Raw genomic sequence first — 21,694 nt, forward strand, 5'->3', positions numbered from 1 at the left:
CCACCCCAGGACAATGGGGGCCTGGCTTCCATCTGGGCCTCGTGCACGGCAAAGCAGGCATGCTCCCAGGTGAGCTGTCTTGCCAGCCCTTTCAGGTTCACATTTAACCATTCTGTCTAATCCAAGCTTCCTGAGTATGAGCACTCAGCTCTGCAGGTCTAACAAAGTTTACTTTTGCATAACTTTCACTTGCTTGCTTTTTTTTTTTCCAGAGCACTGCTCATCTCTGACTTATGGTGGTGCAAGGGATTGAACCTAGGACTTTAAAGCCTCCAGCATGAGAGTCTCTCTGCATAAATACTATGCTGTTTCCCCAGCCTTTCAAGTTCACCTTTGCTGGCAAAAATCATCCCCTGGTGGTGCTGCTCCTCCCTACTGCACCACTCTGGGAAGCACACGTGATGCAGGGAGTCCACTTTTGTGATGAACAGTTGGTCCAGGTGAATCTGCCTGACCAATTTTTTTGGGGGGAGAGTAGAAACTGAGAGGAAAAAGGGAAAAAGGAGATAGAAAAGAAACTAGACAGACACCTGCAAGACCTGGAGTTTGAAACCAGGCAGTCCTTGAATATTGTAACATGTATGCTTTACTGGGTGTGCCAACTCCTGGCCCCCAAATTTACTATTATTATTATTATTATTTGAGCAGAGCACTGCTCAGCTCTGGCTTCTGGTGGTGCTGGGGAGTCAGCTGGACCAACCCAATCATTTTAAAATTAACAAAGAAAAAACTTAAATAAATAAATAATTTAGTATGAAGCCCTTAACCCAAATGCTTGAATCCCAGTCTCCTCCACCTGTGTCAGCCAGAGAGCTCACCTGTTTTACTTTGCATATGACTCTGGTTTAAGCTCAGCCTAGAGTATGTGTTAGTGCTGCGGTATTTTTTTTCCCTCAACCTCCTTTCCTACACCATCCCCTTCCATATCTTTCTACTTGAAAAAAAAAAAAGTCTACCCTGAACAGTAAAGCCCCAGTGATGACAGAAATAGACAAATAAGTAAGTGGCTATTGAGAGCCTCTGGGCTAGAAGATGGTCCTGATTCTCCACCTAGTGGAGCTGTGTGAAGGACAGCCTGGGCCCCCTTGCCTTTAAGCTGGCTTCTGACCCTGCTTCCAGGCACCCTCTGTCTACATCACTGTCAACTGAGTCAAGCAATGAGGTCAGCAGAACTCACTAGGCCCTGCTGGGGAGGCAGCCCAACCCCAGGATGGTGACAAGACAGAAAGAATCATGAAGACCAGCCGTTCTCAGTTAAGGAGCCCTTTCATAACAACCGGACTCTTCTCTCCCTTGGAGCAGAGCAGACAGAGATCCTCGTCTCCATTCTGCAAATGAAGGAAGTGGAGATCCAGGTGGTTAAGAAATTCACCAGATCTCACAGGGGTAGATAGCATAATGGTTATGGAAAGAGACTCTCTTGCCTGAGACTCCCAAGTCCCAGGTTCAACCATTGGCACCACCAGAAGCCAGAGCTGAGCAACACTCCAGAAGAAGAAGAAGAAGAAAAAAAAAAAGTGGTGTAAGAGTGCTCATTAGCTGCTGGGAATAAGTGCAGAGGAAGCACTGGTTGATAGCAAGAAAGACATCCTGGAAGATGTAGCATTGAACCTGACTTTTGAAGAAGTCAGGTTAATCTAGATGAAGAGGGAAAACAGTGGCAAAAGAACAAGGGCATCTTTTGAAGAGGTGGAGGAACTAATGGGTCTCACCCAAGGTCAAGGTCCTAAGAGAAAGAAATGAAGTAGAAATATGAGTAGCCAAGTAGATGGGTGACATGCCAGAAGGACCAAGGCAGAGAGCTGCCAGCCCAGCCCACAGGAGCACTCCCTGTCAGGAATGGTGGTGCTCACTATAGAAGCGCTTCCCCTGCTTTGACTTGCTAATCTTTACCCCTATGCCTATAAAGGGGAACCAGTAATCCCTCTCTTTTACAGAGGAAGGGGAAAAAAATGAAAAGAAAAAAAAATGACACCAAGCTAGGACAAGGCAGAGCTGAAAGTCACAGCAGTTTGCTCCCTGCCTCTCACCTTCATGAGGAGTGAAGACCCTCCCTGCCTCCTGCCTATTAGCACTGCTTCACCCCTCAGGCTCTAAACAGTCCTCTGGTCCCTCTGCTTTTACCTTCCCAGAACATCCCCCCACACACACACACACAGAGCAGGCCTCTTGTAAGGTTTCTTTGCAGTGGGATGCCAGTGCCCTAGCTCACTCTGCCTTTTGGTCCCTAGAGCAAACCTCCTGGTTCCTCTCGTTCTTTGCAGAGACCCAGGCACGGGGACCGACAGTGAGAAACACAGGCTGAGAACAGAGGGTTAATATCTCCACAGGTACCCTCTGCTGCCCAGTGGGCTGCCCCTGAGGGAGGGTCTGGGCAGGAGACAAAGGCCTGAACAGCTTGTCCCAGATCAAAGAACAAGCCAGAAGCAGAGCCAGGACTGGACCCCAGGAAGCAGAGCTGCCTTCCGCTAGTCCTAGCAGTTGCTTTTCTTTGGGATGGAGCTCAGAGATGATCTCACCCTTCCCCGCTGCCAGAGGACCCAGGACCCAAGGAAGGAACTGGGGGTGGCCTGGCCTCCCCTGCCAGCTTGCCCTTCCCCAGCAGAAGGCTGGCCCCAGGCACTTGGCCAGCCTCGTGCTTGCTCATCCCCCCTTCGCTGAAGACACCAGTGGTGTCAGCAGAATGGCAGGCACGCACCTGCCCTGTGGGGCTCCTGGCTCCCTGAGACTTTAACCAGAATCAATTCCCAGCCTCATCTGACCCTCACAGGGCCTTTGGCTTAGGGAAATGTTTGTTTTTGCCACCAGGGTTTTTCACTGGGGTTTCATGCCTACACAATTCTACCACTCCTAGTTGATTTTTTTTTTTTAACAAAGCACTGATCCACTCTAGGGCAGTACAGGGAAATGAACTCAGGACTTCAGAGTCTCAGGCATTTTTTTAAACAGGAGAGAGAGGGAGGGAGGGAGGAAGAGAGAGAGGGGGAGAGAGAGAATGAACACAGCACTGCTCTACTGTTCATGAAGCCTCCCCCCATGCAGGTACTCTCACATGGTGGCTGGAGGCTTGAACCCATGTCCTCAAATGTAGTAAGGTGTGTGCTTTAGCAACTGAGCCATCTTCCAGGCCTGGGCAACTTTTTTAGTGACATTATGTGAACACTAAGACTCTTGACCATTTCCTGGGTTCCTCAAAGCTTCCTCGCACTTCCAAATGGCAGGAATGGACTGAGATGTGCCTTAGGCTGGGTTCAAGATCAACCAAATACCAGAGGTTAAAGCAGTCAGGAGTCAGTGACTAGACAGACAGGAGCCAAGACTGCTGATATAATATTTTGCCCAAATCCCTGCCACTTGCCTTTCTTTCTCCAAGTTGGGGTCAATTAATCCCCCTAAAGTCAGGTCTTTCCCATACCTCAGGTCTGCCCAGAAATTTAGGGAAGCCGTCTTTAGGAATATTTGGCTGTTGGAACAGTACTGGTCTTATGCTTACTCTCTGGTCAGTGGGCTTGTGCCAGGCACAGGCTTGTCCTTTGATTGTCTTCTGTAACAATAGCTACCTACAATGTCACGTCCTGCACACAGATTTGCCTCATTTTACAAATAAGGAATCTGGGGCTCAAGCCAAGCTTAAGGGGGTTAGAGCTGGGAGTGGATAATCTGTCATGCCCAGGGCCTTGAGGTGCCAGGGAGCCCTGTCTTTAGCACTTGGGCCTTGCTTGCCCTCGCCTTGGAGTCCTGCCTTGATCCTGGGTTCATTTAGTGCTTTCGGGAGTGAGGTCTTGCAGGATCCAACAGCGGCCTGCCCCCAGGTCTTCTAAAGCTGGCCAGCAGCTGTTGGTCCAGGTCCTTGTCCTCCCTCCCCCACTGCCTCCGAGGAGCCTAGCTCATCACCCGCTGATCCTCCCTCCCTCTCTCCACTTGCAGCCAGTGATCTCATCATGTCACCACCCCCACTCCTGCTTAGGCCCCTGGTGGCCAAGAAACAGGTCCAAATTCCTCTGCTGGCATCATGGAACCCTGTGTGCCAGCCTGGCTGACCTCACCTCTTGGGGGCCCTCTTTTTGTGCTTGGTTCCAAAGCTAAGTAGGATGGAACTGTTAGTCCCTGGATCTGGTTTACAACATTCCCTTTGCCAGGAATGCCACTCTCATCCTTTCCCTTGTTTGCCCCCCTGGATTCTGTCTCCCTCTCCCCCCCATCTATCTTTTATTTATTTATTGGATAGAGTCAGAGAGAAATTGAGAGGAAAGGGTGAGAGATGGGAAGAAATGGAGACACCTGCTGTACTGCTTCACTGCTTGTGAAGCTTCCCCCTACAGGTGGGCAGTGGGGGTTTGAACCTGGGTAACATGTGCACTCAACCAGGTGCACCACTGCCTGGCCCCTTGGATGCATTCTCTTCCTTTATTATTTTTTTTCCCCAGAACACTGATCAGCTCTGATTGGTGGCGGTGCAGGGGGTTGAACCTGAGATTTTGAAGCCTCAGGCATGAGAGACTCTTTGCATGATCATTATGCTATCTACCCCTGTTCTCCACTCTCTTCTCTAACTTATTTTATTATTATGTTTTTCTCTGGGGCTTTGTGCCTCACAGTTTCACCACTCCTAGAGCATTATTTCTTTGTTTATGTTTTTTAAATCATTTTTTTAATTTTTGTATTATCTTTATTAGGTAGAGACAGCCAGAAATAGAGTAAAGAGGGTCACATACACACACACACACATACACACACACGAGAGAGAGAGAGAGAAAGACCTGTAGCACTGTTTCACCATTTACAGAGCTTTCCCCTTGCAGGTGGGGACTGGGGCCTTGAACCCAGGTCCTTGCTTATTGTAATATGTGTATTCAACCAAGTGTTCTACCACTGGCCCCTCTTTGTTTATGTTTTCTTTTCTTTTTTTCTAAATATTTATTCCTTTTTGTTGTCCTTGTTGTTTTATTGTTGTAGTTATTATTGTTGTTGTTATTGATGTCGTTGTTGTTGGATAGGACAGAGAGAAATGTAGAGAGGAGGGGAAGACAGAGAGGGGGAGAGAAAGATAGACACCTGCAGACCTGCTTCACCACTTGTGAAGCGACTCCCCTACAGATGTGGAACCTGGGGTTCGAACCGGGATCTTTACACTAGTCCTTGTGTTTTGTGTCACGTGCACTTAACCCGCAGCGCTATCACCCGACTCCTTATTTATGTTTTCTTCAGACAGAAGATGAAAGTCAGAGAGAGAGAGACTTTATCTTTTTTTTTTTTAACATTTTTTTGTTTTTTTTTTATCAGAGTACTACTCCATTCTGGTTTATGATGTGTTGGGGATTGAACCTGGGACCTTGCAACCTCAGGCATGAAATCCTTTTGCATAATCATTATGCTTCACCCTAGCCCTATTCATTTTTTTGTTGTTGTTGTTGTTGATATTTTATTTACTGGATAGAGACAGACAGAAAGCAAGAGGGGTAGGGAAGGTTAAGATGACAAGAGAAAGAAAAACATCTGCAACATTGCTCCGTCATTCATGAAGCTTTCCTCTGGGGGGGGGGAACCAGAGGCTTGAACCTGGATCCTCACACATGGTAACATGTCTGCTGTAGCGAGTGTGCTTCCTGGCCCCCTGCTTATTTATTTTATTTATTTATTTTTTTACCAGAGTGCTGCTCAGCTCTGGTTTATGGTGGCATGGGGGATTAAACCTGGGACTTTGGAGCCTAGGGCATGGGAGTCTCCAGGCTCTGCCACTTGGCGCTTCATCTCGCTCAGCCATGCTCTCCTCTTCTGCAAGTGGGGTGACGATCAGATAAGGTCAGGGAGGACTTTTGGGGGAGGGTGCAGACACCTAGCACAGCACCTGGCACTGACTGAGTCTACCCTCAGGAGCTCTGTGTCACCCTCCTGTCATGGCCATGGCCCTTCTAGTAAAGCCCCTTCCTGCTTTGGAATGAATGGTTGTGAAGAGGTGGGTGACCTGGCTCTTGCCTGAGACCTGCCTACTGCCCCCTGTTTATTTTTTTAAATGAAAAAGAGATACAGAGAAAGAAAAAAAAAGATCAGTCCTGGTTTATGGTGGTGCCAGGGATTGAATCTGGGACCTCGGAGAGCCTCAGGCACGAAAATATTTTTGTATAACCACTATGCTGTGTCCTTAGGCCAAGAATTAACATTAAGTTTCATCTTTATGATGCTTTCCCTGAACCTCTTCCTTCAAGTTTAAGTAACTCCCTCCCCAGAATCCTTACTCAATCCATATAGACATCTGTGAAAACACCAGAGACACTAGTTCTGTATATCCTCTCTCTCTCTCTCTCTGTCTGTCTGTCTGTCTCTCCATCCTCCAGTTCCAGAAGGGCATGACTGTGACTGGTTCTCTGCGTGTTCTGGGGACAGGGCCTGATACAAACCCTAAATTCAGTGTTGGCTGTAGGAATAGATTGGCTTCCTGACACCTCAGTGACTGCCCCATCACCTCCCTAACCCCCTCTCCACAGGGAATGACCTCTTCCTGGTGGCTGTGCATGAGCTGGGTCACGCGCTGGGGCTGGAGCACTCCAACGACCCCAGCGCCATCATGGCGCCCTTCTACCAGTACATGGAGACTCACAACTTCAAGCTGCCTCAGGACGATCTCCAGGGTATCCAGAAGATCTACGGTGTGTGGCTGGGGGGAGGGGATACTTCTCCTTCCTTAGGGCTGGGCTGGGCCTGCATGCTGGGGGTCAGGGGGAGGGACTTGGGATGGGGGAGAGGGAGAGCATGTTGGCAACACAACAGCATGTCTGTCGTGTCTCTGATACTGTACAACCTTTTAGACTCTTCTGGCATCTTTGAGAGCAAGACTAGTAACATCAGGCACACTTTGCTTCCTGGGGGAGGGATGAAACTAAGGACAAGCCCACCCACGCTCTCTTCTCTACCCCACCCCCTTTCATGCTTCACTTCCTAGGGCATCCCACCATGACCAGGGAGAGCCACATGCTTAACCTAGTGATGGCGATACCCTGTGTTGAGTATTATCAATAAGGAAACAGTAGAAGCTAAGCTGAGATCTTCGTCAGACATGAACCTCCCACGCCGCCCAGTTCTCTGTTCACACTCGAACATGAAGTTTTTGTTCCTGCGTAGTCGGGAAGACCCAGTTACTGGAGCAGATGCACATCCACACAGCACAGTCCCCCACCACCCCAGACTATGGAGGCCCCAAGGAGCTCACACAGGTGCTCAACCAGAATCCTGGAGCAGGGTCAGAAGCACCACAGATGAAACACTGAGGAGCTGGCAGGGTGGTAGACACTGGGAGGTACTTGGAAAATAGATTGGGGGACTCAGGCGGTAGCACAGCGGGTTAAGCGCAGGTGGCCCCCGGCTCCCCACCTACAGGGGAGTCGCTTCACAGGTGGTGAAGCAGGTCTGCAGGTGTCTATCTTTCTCTCTCCCTCTCTGTCTTCCCCTCCTCTCTCCATTTCTCTGTCCTATCCAACAACAATGACATCAGTAACAACAACAATAATAACTACAACAATAACACAACAAGGGCAACAAAAGGAAATAAATAAATATTTTTTAATTATTTATTTATTTTCCCTTTTGTTGTCCTTGTTTTTTATTATTGTTATAGTTATTGATGTCGGCGTTGTTGGATAGGACAGAGAGAAATGGAGAGAGATGGGGAAGACAGAGAAGAGAAGGGGGAGAGAAAGACAGACACCTGCAGACCTGCTTCACCACCTGTGAATCGACTCCCCTGCAGGTGAGGAGCCGGGGGCTCAAACCAGGATCCTTAGCTGGTCCTTGCGCTTCTCGCCACATGTGTTTAACCCACTGTGCTACCGCCCAACTCCCATAAATATTTTTTTTAAAAGGAAAATAGATTGGAGGGAGGCTGGGTGGTGGAACACCCACATAGAGCACATACATTACCATATGCTAAGAGCCAGGTTCAAACCCCTGGTCCCCACCTATAGGGAGGAAGCTTCACAAGTGGTGAAGCAGTGCTGCAGGCGTCTCTCTCCTCTCTCTATACTTATCCCCCCCTCTCTGTTCTATCTATCAAGTAAGATAAATTAAAAAACATAAAGTATAATAATAAAGGCTGCTAGGTTCAGTGAATTTGTAGGACTGGCAATGGAGCCCCAGCGACAGTGCTGTTGGATAGCACTTGCTGTTAGAGTGGGGGTCAAGAATGACACCAAGATTTCTTTCTTTCTTTTTAATATTTATTTCTTTATTTATTCCCTTTTGTTGCCCTTGTTGGTTTACTGTTGTTATTGATGTCATCATTGTTGGATAGGGCAGAGAGAAATGGAGAGAGGAGGGGAAGACATAGAAGAGAGAGGGAGAGAAAGATAGACACCTGCAGACCTGCTTCACTGCCTGTGAAGCGACTCCCCTGCAGGTGAGGAGCCAGGGACTCGAATTGGGATCCTTACACCAGTCCTTGCGCTTCACACTATGTGCACTTAATCCACTGCACTACCAACTGACTTCCCCTTCTTTCTTTTTAAGAATTTGATTTATAAGGGGCCAGGCAGTGGCACACCTGGTTAAGAGCACACATTACAGTGTGCAAGGATCCAGGTTCAAGGCCCTGGTCCTCAACTACAGGGCGAAAGTTTCACAAGTGGTGAAGCAGGGGTGCAGGTGTCTCTCTGTCTCTCTCCCTCTCTATCTTCCCCTTCCTTCTCAATTTCTCTCTGTCTATACTCAATAATAAATCAATAAATAAAACATTAAATTTTTTTGAAAGAATTTGATTTATTTCTGATAGAAACAGAGAGAAATTGAGAAGAGGGAGATAAAGGAGGAGAGAGAGAAATAGAGACACCTATAGCACTGCTTCACCGATCATGAAGCTTCCTCACTGCAGATGGGGACCTGGAGCCCAAGCCCAGGTCCTCACTTATGGTAAAGTGACACTAGGATTTCTGGGCTTCACAGTTATGGAGCATGGAACTTATCAGTCTGTAGTTCGGAGAAAAGGGCTGGGACATTGGGATCTTTGGTGTTCAATAGCAGCCACTAGCCACTGGCATTTAAATGTATAGTAATTAGAAATCAACGGAATAGGAATTTCAGGCCCTCCATCACACTAGCAGCCAGGCTTTAAGCTCATAGCACCCACACCCAGCTAGATGCTAGATGCCAGACAGTGCAGCAGTGGAACCTATCTGCCACTCAGAATGTCTCAAAGGTTGTACTCACATACAGGCCCTTGCATGAGGGCCTTGGAACTAGGGCAGATGGCTTAGGGCAGTGACGCTCCACTAGGCTGCACACTGGCATCACTTGAAGGTTTCAGCTGAAAAGACCAGTCCCCAGCCCTCACCTCAGAAGTTTGGTTTTAGTTCCAAATCCAGGGTCCCTGCCTGCGCTCTGTGCCTCAGGGGGTTTTGCTGGTTTGCCTGCTTGTTGTCAGCCACCAAGGTTATCACTGGGACTTGGTGTCTACACAACAAATCCTCTGCTCCTAGAGGCCATTTTTCCTTTTTCTTTCCTTTCCGTTACTATCTTTTTTTTTCTTTTCCTTTTTTCCTTCATTTATTTGATAAGACAGAGGGAGAAAGGAGGGGAGAAACAACTGTAGACTTGCTTCACCGCTTGTGAAACTTCCTCCCTGCAGGTGGGGCTGGGGAGCTTGAATCCAGGTCCTTGTGTAGGGTGGTACGTGTGCTCAGCTCTGCGGCTGGAATCCAGCTTTTTTTTTTTTTTTAAATTAAAGTTCCCCTAGTGATCCCAACATGCAAGCCAAGTGAGAACTAATCAGAGAACAAATGAAAGAGCAGAGGGCCCAGGTGTTCTCTGACCGTGAGAGAAGGGTAGGTGAAAGGGTGTCAGCCAGAGACTGAGAAGGGCAGGCAGCACATGATGTAGATAAGAAACCAGAGAGTAAATGTTCTAGAAAAGAGCCAGGGGGCTGGGTGCTGGCACACCAGGTTAAGTGAACATAGGACCTGCACAAGGACTAACACAAGTATCTTGGTTCGAGCCCCCAGCTTCCCACTGCAGGAGTGTCACTTCACAAGTAGTGAAGCAGGTCTGCAGGTGTCTGTCTTTCTCCCTCTCTATCTCCCCACTCCTCTCTCAAGTTCTCTGTCCTATCCAATAACATGGAAAAAATGGCCACCAGGAGCAGTGGATTCATAGTGCCGGCACCAAGCCCCAGAAATAATCCTAAAGGCAAAAAGAAAAGAACAGAATGCTTTGGGGAGTGTTTCCTGTCACATGAAAGTGTGAACCTCAGATCAGCAAAACAGCATCATCTGAGAGTTTGAAGAGATACAGAAGGACAGGCCCTACTCTAGACTCTGAGTCATGCTACACATTAGCAAGATCCCTGGATGATTCTCATGTATATCAGTTTTGAGTCCATAACCACTGGATGTGGCAACGTGGAAGTCACTGGCAATCTTAAGATTAATGGCTAATAGGGCAGAAGCCACACTGAACAGGGAAGAAGGATGAAGAGGGAATGGAAAAGCGGGGTCAGCATTATGAAGAGGGGAGCAAAGAAAGCGGGCAGGGACATTGAGCCCCAAACAAGCTATGTTCTCTCTTATAACAGGTGAGGAGAAAAAGACCATAACAGACTTGGGCTAGAAATATGAGCACCTGGGGTCAGGCAGTAGCACAATGGGTTAAGCCACGTGGCACAAAGCGTAAGGATCCCGGTTCGAGCCCCTGGCTCCCCACCTGCAGGGGAGTCGCTTCACAGGCGGTGAAGCAGGTCTGCAGGTGTCTGTCTTTCTCTTCCCCTCTCTGTCTTCCCCTCCTCTCTCCATTTCTCTCTGTCCTGTCCAACAACAACGACATCAATAACAATGATAATGACCACAACAATGGTAAGATAACCAGGGTAACAAAAGGAAAAACATGGTCTCCAGGAACAGTGGATTCGTAGTACAGGCACCAAGCCCTGGCAATAACCCTGGAAGCAAAAAAAAAAAAAAGAAAGAAAGAAATATGAGCACCTCCATTTCTTGTCTATTTTCTTAAAGATGCGGGGAGGGGTGGTGGGGGGAAGAGATGGGGAAGAGGATGAGAAGCTTGAGGATATTAGCCTTGCCCCCAGAGCTACCAGCACTGATGAGAACGGTCATGGGAGGCAGGGAGTGGTGGCTTCTCTCTAAGATGCAGCCCCTTTCTTCAGGACCCCCAGCAGAGCCCCTGGAGCCCACAAGGCCCCTCCCCACGCTCCCCGTCCGCAGGATTCACTCACCATCTGAGAGGAAGCATGAGCGCCAGCCCAGACCCCCTCGGCCACCCCTAGGGGACCGGCCGTCCACACCAGGTGCCAAGCCCAACATCTGTGACGGCAACTTCAACACAGTGGCGCTGTTCCGGGGCGAGATGTTTGTGTTTAAGGTATGGCAGTCAACTGGCACCACCCAGGGGTTCCTCCCCTTCCTTCCCCACCATGGAGCCAGAGAAGACTGCTGCTCTGGGATGGGAGCTAACCCAGTGGCCTGGACGTGGGTCTCTTTCTGGTGCTGCCAAGGAAACCAACTTGTTTGGGGGCAGGAGGGGAGATGACCAAGGGACAGCAAGCTCTCCACTGAAAGGAGTCTGAGCATCATGTCTCCATCACCCTGGGTGACTGAGGGGGGCTGTCCAGTTCCCTTATGGAGTCCCCACAGCAAGCTTTGTGCAACAAGCAAGAGTCAGACAGCAGGGCCCATCCCAATTCTGCCCTTCTCTGAGTGACTCTAACAAAGTTACATGGCCTTCCTGAAGTCTCTGTGTAGCTCAGATCTACTTGACAAGAGTTATAAAACATAAGGTTCACAATAATATAGTATTTTAAAACAGGATGTGAAAGTGCTTTGTGAAAATCCTTAAAAACATTTTTTTCTTTTTTTGCTTTTTTCTTTTTATCTTCTCTTTCTCTCCCCCCCCCTTCTCTCTCTCTTTAATATTGCAACCAGGGTTATTGGTGGGTCTTAGTGCCAACCATGAACCCACTGCTCCTGATGACCAAATTTTCCCTTTTTTTTTCCTTCCTTTCTTTTTCATTATTATATTTCTTCTTCAGAGAGAAACCCCACCTGCAGGGGGAAGCTTGCAAGTGGTGAAGTAGTGCAGCAGTTATCGCTCCCTCGCTATCATCCCCTTCCCTCTCAATTTCTGTCTGTCTCCTCTATCCAACAAATAAATAAGGATAATGAAAGTTTTTTTTTCTAAAGAGAAAATGAGAGAGGTGGGGGAGAGAGAAAGGTGGACACCTGCAAATCTGCTTCACTGCTTGTGAAGTGTCCCCAACGCATGTGGGAAGCCTAGGTTGGACCCCGGCTCCTTGCACATGGTAATGTGTACACTCAGCTGGTTGCACCACCACCCAGCCCCTAAAAACATTTTTCTTTCTTTCTTTTTTTAAATAATTCTTTTAATTTTTTAAATTTTATTATCTTTATGTATTTATTGGATAGAGACTGCTAATAATTCAGAGGGAAGGGGATGATAGAGAGGGAGAGAGACATAGAGACACCTGAAGCCCAGCTTCACCACTAGTGAAGCCTTCCTCCTGCAGGTGGGGAATGAGGCTTGCATATTGTAACATGTGTGCTCAACCAAGTGCACCACCACCCGGTCCCCCTAAAAACCTTTTCTAGAGTCATCTACAAATCATGTTCATTCTGTACTCTTGGGTCCAGCTAACTGAACTGCTCCCAAGCAAGTCTGTGGCTGTCACCGCCATCAGTCTACACGTGAGCAGACTGAGGTCCTAACAGATTAGGATGCTTAGACCGTTTACCAGCCACAGGCTGCCTTGTGACAAGGCACCAGTTTAAAGAAGAGTGAAGAGGAGAGCCTTAGTTAGACTCCTGGCCTATTAAACTAGCAATTATTCAACAATGACTTTGTGCCCAATAAGGTCCAGACACCTTACCTATAATTTCTCACCTGGGCCTCATGACCACCCCCATTTGTAGGTTAGGATATATATATTTCATATTCACGATCGAGAGAATCAGAGCACTACTCTAGCATATGCAAAGCTGGGGACTGAACTCATGACCTCATGCTTGCAATTCCAGTGCTCTAGCAGCTGTGTCATCTCACAGGTCACAGGTGAGGTGTTTTAAAATTGCTGTGCCTGTAGTCCTGGAGGTGACACAGTGGCCAAACTCAGGACTTATGTGCTTGAGATCCCAAGTTTGATCCCTGGCATTACATATGCCACAGTGATGCTCTAGTTCTCTTTCTGTCTTCCTCTTGTGAAATAAAATAAACCATTTTTTCAGTATGCAGGGCCAGACAGTGACACGCCAGATAGAGCATACACATTACCACTTTCAAGGACCTGGGTTCAAGGTCCTGGTCCCCACCTACAGAGGGAAAGATTCAAGAGTGGTAAATCAGGGTTTCAGGTCTCTCTTTTTCTTTTTCTCTCTCTATCTCCCCTCTCCTCTCAATTTCTCTCTGCCCTGTCAAAGGAAAGGGGGCAAAGAAAAGAAAAAATGGCCTCCAGGAGCAGTGGATTTGTCCTGCAAGCCCCAGCAGTAACCCTGGTAGTAATAAAAGAGAAATTAAAAGAGATCTGAACTAACATACAGACTTCAAGGAGTTCCCCTGGCTAGTTTCCTGTGGTCCCTGTCCTCAGTTTTGACAGGGGCCCTCTGCCCAGGCTCAGTGGCCATTATCACCCTGGGCTTTCCAGCAACCCCAGGAGTGGCCCAGATGGCTCTCCATTGCCCTCATGTGGCCATTCCAGACCATGGCATCACTCCTTTAGCTCCTCCATCCCTCCTCCCCTCACTAAAAAGGCAGATTTGCTTTTCTCCTGGCTACTGTGCACCAGGAGCCACCAGGTTTATGAGAAGAGACTATGAGCATACTGTCTTCCTCACAGGGCTGTGAGAGTTAGAATCAGTAAATGCACAAACTTCATAGAGAGCATGGAGAGCTGTGAGTCAAGGCCCAGGGAAAAGGTTCTATTGTTGGAATTTAAGTCCCAGGATTGAGATCCCTGGGTTCAGAGGCAAATCCTGCCACGCCTCTTTCTCTCTGCTTTTACCTCTAGGATCGCTGGTTCTGGCGCCTGCGCAATAATCGGGTGCAGGAGGGCTACCCCATGCAGATCGAGCAGTTCTGGAAAGGCCTCCCCGCCCGTATAGATGCAGCCTACGAGAGGGCCGATGGAAGATTTGTCTTCTTCAAAGGTGATGAGGCCTGTGCTGAGGGACCTGGGGTGGTTCCCTGCCCTTCTCAGGACCTCCTAAGCCCTATCTGTGTGCTAAAAGAGATGGGGTGAGAGGCAGATGCCCTCCACGGGCCCATTTAGTGCTAAGAAAGACACTACCGCAGAGGAGGCACACCCCAGGGGTAGAATCCAGTTGAGGGTCTTTATGTACCCGAGTTGGTGGGGTGGTGCCTCCCTCCCTCACATGAATTAGAGGATGATACCATTCAATGGTCCATGGAAGGCTGTCCTGTTGGTTCTGTAAGAATCCAGAGGTAGGAGGTGACAGGCAGGACTCGCCAAGTACAGGGAGCAGTCACATATGGCTTGCTCACATGCATCCATCCTGTGCCAGGTTCTTTCACTAAATGGTCTTGATTTGCATCAAACCCCAGAATACAGTGACAGTCCGGAAAAAGGTTCCAAGGGGCAGGAGAAGCAGGGGAAAAGCAGAACAGGAACAGACTTGTACATCAAGCATCCAGGAAACTCCCCTGACATGGTGGCACCCACAATGGAGGAAGAGCCATGTGCAGAGGCCTAGAAAGGTAGTCTAGAGGAGAGTTCCTGGGTGCCTTAATGGCTAGGCCTGATTTTAATCTTAATATATATATTGTATATATTTAATTATGTCTTTGATAGACAAAGAAATTGAGATGAGAGGAAGAGGGAGAGGGAGAAAGACACCTGTAGCTGTGCTTCACTGTTCATAAAGCTCTCCTCCTGCAGGTGGGGGTGGGGAGTTTGAACCCAGTAACTAACGTGTTCAGCCTGGTGAACCACCACTCAGCCCCTTAATGCATTCTTGATCCACTAGGGCAACTCTAGAAGTTTGTTGGATGTTTCTGAGCTACAGAAAGCCAGCAAGCAGGCAGCAATCCAATAGGGCAGAGAAGCAAGGAGGCTCTTCCTGAGATAAGTGCTGGGGCTGAAGAGAGCTACTGGGGAGGAGGAGTGTAGAGCCCACTGAAGATTAAAGAGGACTCCTGAGAGGCAGAATACTAAGAGGAGAAGGAAGGAGAGGCCCAGAGGCTGCTTGTAGGAGATCCTGGCCGGCAGATCAGTGATGAGGAAGGGAGATCAGCTGTCAAGGGAAGCTGACTGGAGATGCCTAGACATTCAAGGGGCAGAGCTCTTGGGTCCAACACTCAGGGAGTAGCTGTGGCCTATAGTCTCAAAGTTGGATGTCACTGGGGTGGAGTGGGTAGGGGGAAAAACTAGTGTGTGTGAAACCACTAGAAGCTGAAGCCACAGGCCTGGGCACATGGGGCAAGTTACTCAGGCTCTGTCTTCTGGCTTCCTCCACTAATTCTGCTTCCACTTAGGGCTGTCAGTCTTCTACCAAGGGAGTCTGGCAGGCCCAGGGCTCAGTGTCCCCCAGATACTCACTCCATCAATGACTTCCATCCTGGAAGAAGATGGGTGAGTGGTACTAGCCACAATCTTTCACACTGAGTGACTGGAGAAGGCTGATTTGGGCTTCCTCTTGACCACAGGTGACAAGTACTGGGTGTTTAAGGAGGTGACAGTGGAGCCTGGGTACCCCCACAGCCTGGGAGAACTGGGCAGCTGTCTGCCCCGAGAGGGCATTGACACAGCTCTGCGCTGGGAACCTGTGGGCAAGACCTACTTTTTCAAAGGCGAACGGTATTGGCGCTACAGTGAGGAGCGGCGGGCCACAGACCCTGGATACCCCAAGCCCATCACCGTGTGGAAGGGCATCCCACAGGCTCCCCAGGGAGCCTTCATCAGCAAGGAAGGATGTACGTATTGGCCCGGCTGGTGGGGGCTGATCTTACACAGGTTTCTTGGAGATGCTCTTAGGTTATCTGGGTTTGAGGAGTACCGCCTGGTGGCAAAGACACCTCAGACCCACCTGTCAATCCACTGTGTCCTACTAGCTACCAAGTCACGACTTCTCATATCAGCTCACAGCTGAGAGGCATCTCCATAGGACCTCACTCCCTCAGACATTTCTCAGACAGCAGTCTCAGATACACTCGGGGTTCCTCGAGGTATCAATTCTGAAAAGCAGTGATGGATATGGCTGGTTCAAAGGTGGTTGTTCACAGGCTTGAGGGCAGGAAAACACACAGAGCATCCTTTTATTTAGTATTTTAATTAATGAGATGTTTCATGTGCTCCTCCTGGAGGCCAGGCTGGCAACCAGCCACCAAGACTACTGTCATGTCCTCTCCTCTCACTTGGTTCAGAGCTTCTCCTGCCAGCTGCAGAGTGGGTGCCCAGGAATGTTTCTTTTCTTTTCTTTTCCTTTCTTTTCTTTCTTTTTTTTTTTTTTTTCCACCAGAACACTGTTCAACTCTGGTTTATGGTAGTGTGGGGGGACCAAACCTGGGACTTTGGAGTCTCTGTTTGCATAACCATTATGCTTTCTACCCTCCGCCCCATGGACTGTTTCTTGACTGATTCCCTGTGACCTACAGAAATCACAGACTCCAAGCCGCTCCATTCCACCTCCACCACCTACTGAGTTTAGACAAATCACTTGAGTTCTCTCCCTCTCCCCCCCCCCCATTGTTATTTTACACTTCTCAGCTCAGGTTCATAGTAGTGCTGGGAATTCAGCTTGGACCTTTGCTGCCTCAGGCATGAAAGTCTTACATAGCCAGTATGCTATCTCCCCAGTCTGTGTTTTCTTAGTTTCTTCATCTGTAAATGGGGATAGTAATGGTACCTGCCCTGTAAGGTTTGATGAGGATGAAAGAAGATTATGTAGAGCATTTAGACCAATGTCTACCACATGGTCCATGGTATTTACTTTATTTTATTATTTTTTATTTATTTTTTAATGTAGAGTCAGGCTATGAACCAAGAATCTCAAATGTGGGTAATAATAACACTGAAAAACCTCTCCAGTCCAGGGTTTTGTTTTTGTTCTTCCACCAGGGCTTCTCTATTCTGGGATCACTTTTTTTTTTATTTATTAGAAAGATAGGAGAAGAGAGAGAAAGAACCAGACATCACTCTGGTACATGTGCTGCCGGGGATTGAACTCAGGACCTCATGCATAAGAGCCCAATGCTTTATCCACTGCACCACCTCCCCGGACCACTGGGATCACTTTTTTTTTTTTTTTGCCTCCAGGGTTATTGCTGGGACTCAGTGCCTATGTCATGAACCCACTGCTCCCAGAGGCCATTTCCCCCCCTTTTGTTGCCCTTGTTGTTGTAGCCTGGTTGTGGTTATTATTGTTGTTGATGTCGTTCGTTGTTGAATGAGACAGAGAGAAATGGAGAGAGGAAGGAGAACAGAGGGGGAGAGAAAGACAGACACCTGCAGACCTGCTTCACCACTTGTGAAGCAACTCCCCCAAACGTGGGGAGCCAGGGGCTCAAACCAGGATCCTTCGCTGGTCCTTGCGCTTTGCGCCATGTTCGCTTAACCCGCTGAGCTACTGCCCGACCCTCATGGGCTCACTTTTTTATAGACAGTGAGACAGAGACACAGAGAAGGAGAGACACTATAGCACTGAAGTGTCTTCAAACATAGTGGGGGCTGGGTTTGAACATGGGTCATGCACATGGCAGAGCAGGCACACTACCCAAGTGAGGTATTTTACCAGCCCTCCAAGCCAGTTCGTATCTCATATTCTCAGAGAAAGAAAGGTGGCCTGGGAGGTGGGCCTGCACCCCAGCCCCCTTGCCTCCTGTGTCCCACCCAGCTTATCTTGGGCTCCTCTGCTGTGGGAGTGGTGCACCCCCCACCCCCACAGCCATACCCCACACCCTTACAGTGGCCCAGAGCAGGTATCAGGTAGGGGCTGGGTGTGGTGACTCTGGGTCATGTTTCTGCAGATTACACCTACTTCTACAAAGGCCGGGACTATTGGAAGTTTGACAACCAGAAGCTGAGTGTGGAGCCAGGCTACCCACGGAACATCCTGCGTGACTGGATGGGTTGCAACCAGAAGGAGGTGGAACGGCGCAAGGAGCGGCGGCTGCCCCAGGAAGACGTGGACATCATGGTGACCATCAACGACGTGCCAGGTTCTGTGAATGCCGTGGCTGTGGTCATCCCCTGCATCCTATCCCTCTGCATCCTGGTGCTGGTCTACACCATCTTCCAGTTCAAGAACAAGGCGGGCCCTCAGCCTGTCACCTACTATAAGCGGCCAGTCCAGGAGTGGGTGTGAGCAGCCCAGAGCCCTCTCTGTCCACTCAGTCTGGCCAACCAGGCCCTTCCTCACCAGGGTCTGAGGGCATCTCTGGCCACTGCCCACCAGGGCCAGCAGGGCCCTAGGCCAGGGGTCATGCAGCTGAAGTGATGAGTGCAGAAGTGTAGGCTGAGCTTGGGGCAGGGAGTGGCAGCACTGTGCCCCAGGGTAGGTGTCTGGCACTCAGCTGCCAGCCTTCTGTCCTGGGTAACCTTCCACCTCACAGGAATAGGCCAGGCCCCATCAGGAGGCAGGGACCACGTCAGAAGGAAGCCCTGTGGTCACTGCAGCCTGTGGTGTCCATGAGGTGCCATAGCTCCTATTCTGGCTGGGCCCAGCACCTTCCATGGGAAGCCAGCACTAGCGCTCTAAAACCCATCTGGGGGATGCCATCAGTCCTGGTGCCCCTTTGCCAACACCTGCTGGTCAGATGTCCCCCTCCCCTCACCCACACCCCCACCGTCCTCTAAGGCTACAGGACCTCTGCTGCCAACTCAGTGGGCAGCAAGCCTGGGTTTCCCCTGCTGGCACAGCAGATCCCTCAGGAAACCTGCTTCACACATCAGGGTCTCTGAACCCCAGGACTTAGGGTCACATGCTGCTGGCAGGGCTGTGGCCCAACTGGGTCTGGCAGGAACCCAGCTGTCACGTATGAATACTTAAATGTCCTGTCACTACTGTTTATAAAGTCCCATTCTGCAAAGGCTGCTTGAGGCTTTAGGTGAATTAGAGGTGACTCTCTTGGTGTTGAGGCAAGTGTGGCCGGCCCTCCCCCAGGTGATAAGGACCACGGTGCTGCTAAGGCTACTCTAGCATCCAGATACTCCAGGAGCTGGGCCCTGCCCATGAGGCAAAGGGCTGGAACAGGAGCTGATCCCATTTTTGGAGGCCAGTCTTTGTTTGTGACCTTCCTCCTTGTGCCTGCCCTACATAATTCCTATCCCTTTCCCCATTCCTCCGGGCCCCAGTCCTGCCCCAGCCTGTGGCTCGAGTCCTAGGAACTCAACCTGACTAGTTAGGGGGGCAGAAGTGGCTCCAGGACCACATTCTCAAGGCCTTGTGCAGTAAGGGGCCCAGGGCAGCCTTCTGAACTCAGAGCACACACTCCTAGCTACCCTGAGGCTGATTCAATCTCTAGCCCTAAGCAGTGTTTATACCACGAGCATGGCCCTTACTAACCCAGCTCACTGGGCCCATCTTCCTGCATTGCTCTTTTAAAAAAGAGTACCTCCAACTGGTAGCAGCCCCAAGTCTAGGGACTTTTCTGATCCTTCTCAGGCCCACCCTTCACTGTCTCTGGACCGAACTCCCAGGGCTCAGCTTGCCTCACTCCCAAACCAGTAAAGGCAGGCCTGTTTGTCAGTGAGGAGCCCTTGGCAAGAGAGGCTGGTTCAGCAATGCCCATTGGCTCTCTGCCAAAGCCAAGAGATACCAGCCTTCAGGGCACTGACAAGGCCATACAGGCCCTCTGTGTTTGCATGGGCTTTGCCCTAACTCTGTGTCCTTGGGGCTTCAGGTTAGCATAACCTATAATAGAGACTCCTGCCACCCTGAGAGCTCTCAAGCAAAACCTCTCACCCCGGTGGTACCTGTGGGCCCACTGTGTGTTCCCTGTCATCATCTTTCTGTTTTTTGTTTTTTTTTTTCATGTTGGCCAAGGGCGGGCTCCCTGGGGCGGGTAGGGAACAACTGCGGAGATTATCAGTGATTCATAGGTTTGTACAGTGTTTTATACTTTGCAAAGCACTTTATTAGCTCACACCTGTCCACTCACATCAATCTCATGTAGGCCCCGGGTAACTCTCACTGTGCCCTCAAACAAAGCACATGGAGGCTGATACTTACCCTGGCTATCCAATGGGTTGGCTGGGCACTGGGTTCCCACCTGTGGACCCCTCTAGGGCCCAGGATGAGATCGGAAGTGTCTCTTTTATCCATCTTTCCCTGGCCTCCCTTTCCCTAGTCCCAGTCCCTTTCCACTCCTCAGGTTGGTGCTGTCACTTCTTGAAAGCTCTAGGCCCCCAGCCTCCCTGTTGGCTCCTGGTAGTACAGAGGCCAGCTAAGAAAGAGCAGGAGATGGAGGCAGGCAGCCCAGGCTGCAGATGTGAGGGATGCAGAGCCAGGTCCAGAGAGGGCTCAGCCTGGTGGCTTTCCAAGCTTGGATTCTCCTGCCTGTGCTCATCTGTCCATCATTCCAGAACAGGGCAGGCAGAGGGGCAAACCACTGGGGGCCCAGAGACTAACTTCCCCTCAGCCTGGGGAACATCACAGCATTTCAGTGTCGGTCACATTTTAAACTGATCAGCCTTTGTATAATGTTTTTTAAATCATTTCTAAATAAATAAAAAATACAAATACAGAGTGTGTTATTTCCCTGGGATGTGGGAGCAAGGATCAGGTTCTGAAGGTGGCATTAAGAAGCTCCAGGGAGAAGGGGGACCTTCTATGTCTAGGAGCTGCTCCATGCATCTTGTCTATGAGCCCAGCAATCAGATGTCCTCACTCTCCATGGTGGCCCTGGAGACTCAATGTTACTGGGGTTACAGGAACAGTCTGATAATGCCTCGTCGGGATCCGGGAAAGGATGTGGGGTAGCCTCCCCATGGAACATGAGGAAGATCACTGTGGCACTGCGGTCACTTGTCTTCTTTGAAGTCACATGACACCATGATTCAGAACACACACAAGAGCCCAGTTGTCAGCAGAGACAGACAAGCAGAAATTTGGTCAGTCATGAGGTTTTATCAGGAGCTTTGGCCTGATTCTGGAAGGTCATGGGCTCTGGGACTGCACAGATGGTTTGGGAGCAGGATGAAAGGCAGCCAAAATTTGAAATGGTGGGAAGAATGCAAGTTAATGGCAGAAGACAACACACCTGGTGGTGGGAAAACAGGGGTCCGACCCTGTGAGATAGCCAGGATGGTGTCAGTACCAGGAAGTGCAGGCGATGAGGAAGCGCACATCGTCCAGCGGCCCCCAGGGGCCAGGGTCCGGCCGGGGTGGTGCAGGGGCCTCCTGGGCTGCAGGCGGGGGCTGGGGCTGTGCCTGCTCTGGTTCCGGCACACCCTGGCCGCCGCTCACCTGAGCACCCATATTCCACGGAAAATGCTATCGGGTGTAGACAGGCCACACGCCCAGACCCGACCTCCCAGTCACCTGGACAGCAGCAGAGCAGGATCCCACTGTTGCAGACCCAGTGGCGCAAGGAGATGACGTCACGGCGTCCATGCATACTAACCCCACCCTCTGTAGCTTCATACACCAGGGGCGGGGCCCCGCACACAACCCAACCCAACCCCAGCCCAAACTCCGGAACCCCGCCCTGTGAGTCACCAAGGCTCCTCCCCGCA

The 21,694-nt window shown here is 49.9% G+C and overlaps 2 protein-coding genes across 3 annotated transcripts in view; one reads left to right on the forward strand and one right to left on the reverse strand.

The window, feature by feature from the left end:
* MMP24 (matrix metallopeptidase 24) overlaps positions 1-20,705 on the forward strand; it is a 63,206-nt gene extending 42,501 nt beyond the window's left edge. For both annotated transcript variants that reach the window (XM_060188951.1, XM_060188957.1), the window contains exons 5-9: positions 6,486-6,647; positions 11,141-11,355; positions 14,012-14,150; positions 15,667-15,933; positions 17,986-20,705. In XM_060188951.1, coding sequence (XP_060044934.1) covers positions 6,486-6,647; positions 11,141-11,355; positions 14,012-14,150; positions 15,667-15,933; positions 17,986-18,323 — 1,121 coding nt within the window. In that variant the 3' untranslated portion in view covers positions 18,324-20,705. The remainder of the gene's footprint in view (positions 1-6,485; positions 6,648-11,140; positions 11,356-14,011; positions 14,151-15,666; positions 15,934-17,985) is intronic.
* MMP24OS (MMP24 opposite strand) lies at positions 20,630-21,569 on the reverse strand. The gene has a single exon (XM_060188990.1). The coding sequence runs from the start codon at positions 21,435-21,437 to the stop codon at positions 21,270-21,272; it is 168 nt and encodes a 55-aa protein (XP_060044973.1). The 5' UTR covers positions 21,438-21,569; the 3' UTR covers positions 20,630-21,269.
* Positions 21,570-21,694: the final 125 nt, after the last annotated feature.

Source organism: Erinaceus europaeus, chromosome 1 (genome assembly GCF_950295315.1).
Source record: "Erinaceus europaeus chromosome 1, mEriEur2.1, whole genome shotgun sequence".
In the NCBI taxonomy this organism is placed as follows: Eukaryota; Metazoa; Chordata; class Mammalia; order Eulipotyphla; family Erinaceidae; genus Erinaceus; species Erinaceus europaeus.

Bases quoted from the DNA above. Each gene is read 5' to 3' on its own strand.
- MMP24OS (XM_060188990.1), bottom strand. From the start codon at position 21,437: ATGGGTGCTCAGGTGAGCGGCGGCCAGGGTGTGCCGGAACCAGAGCAG.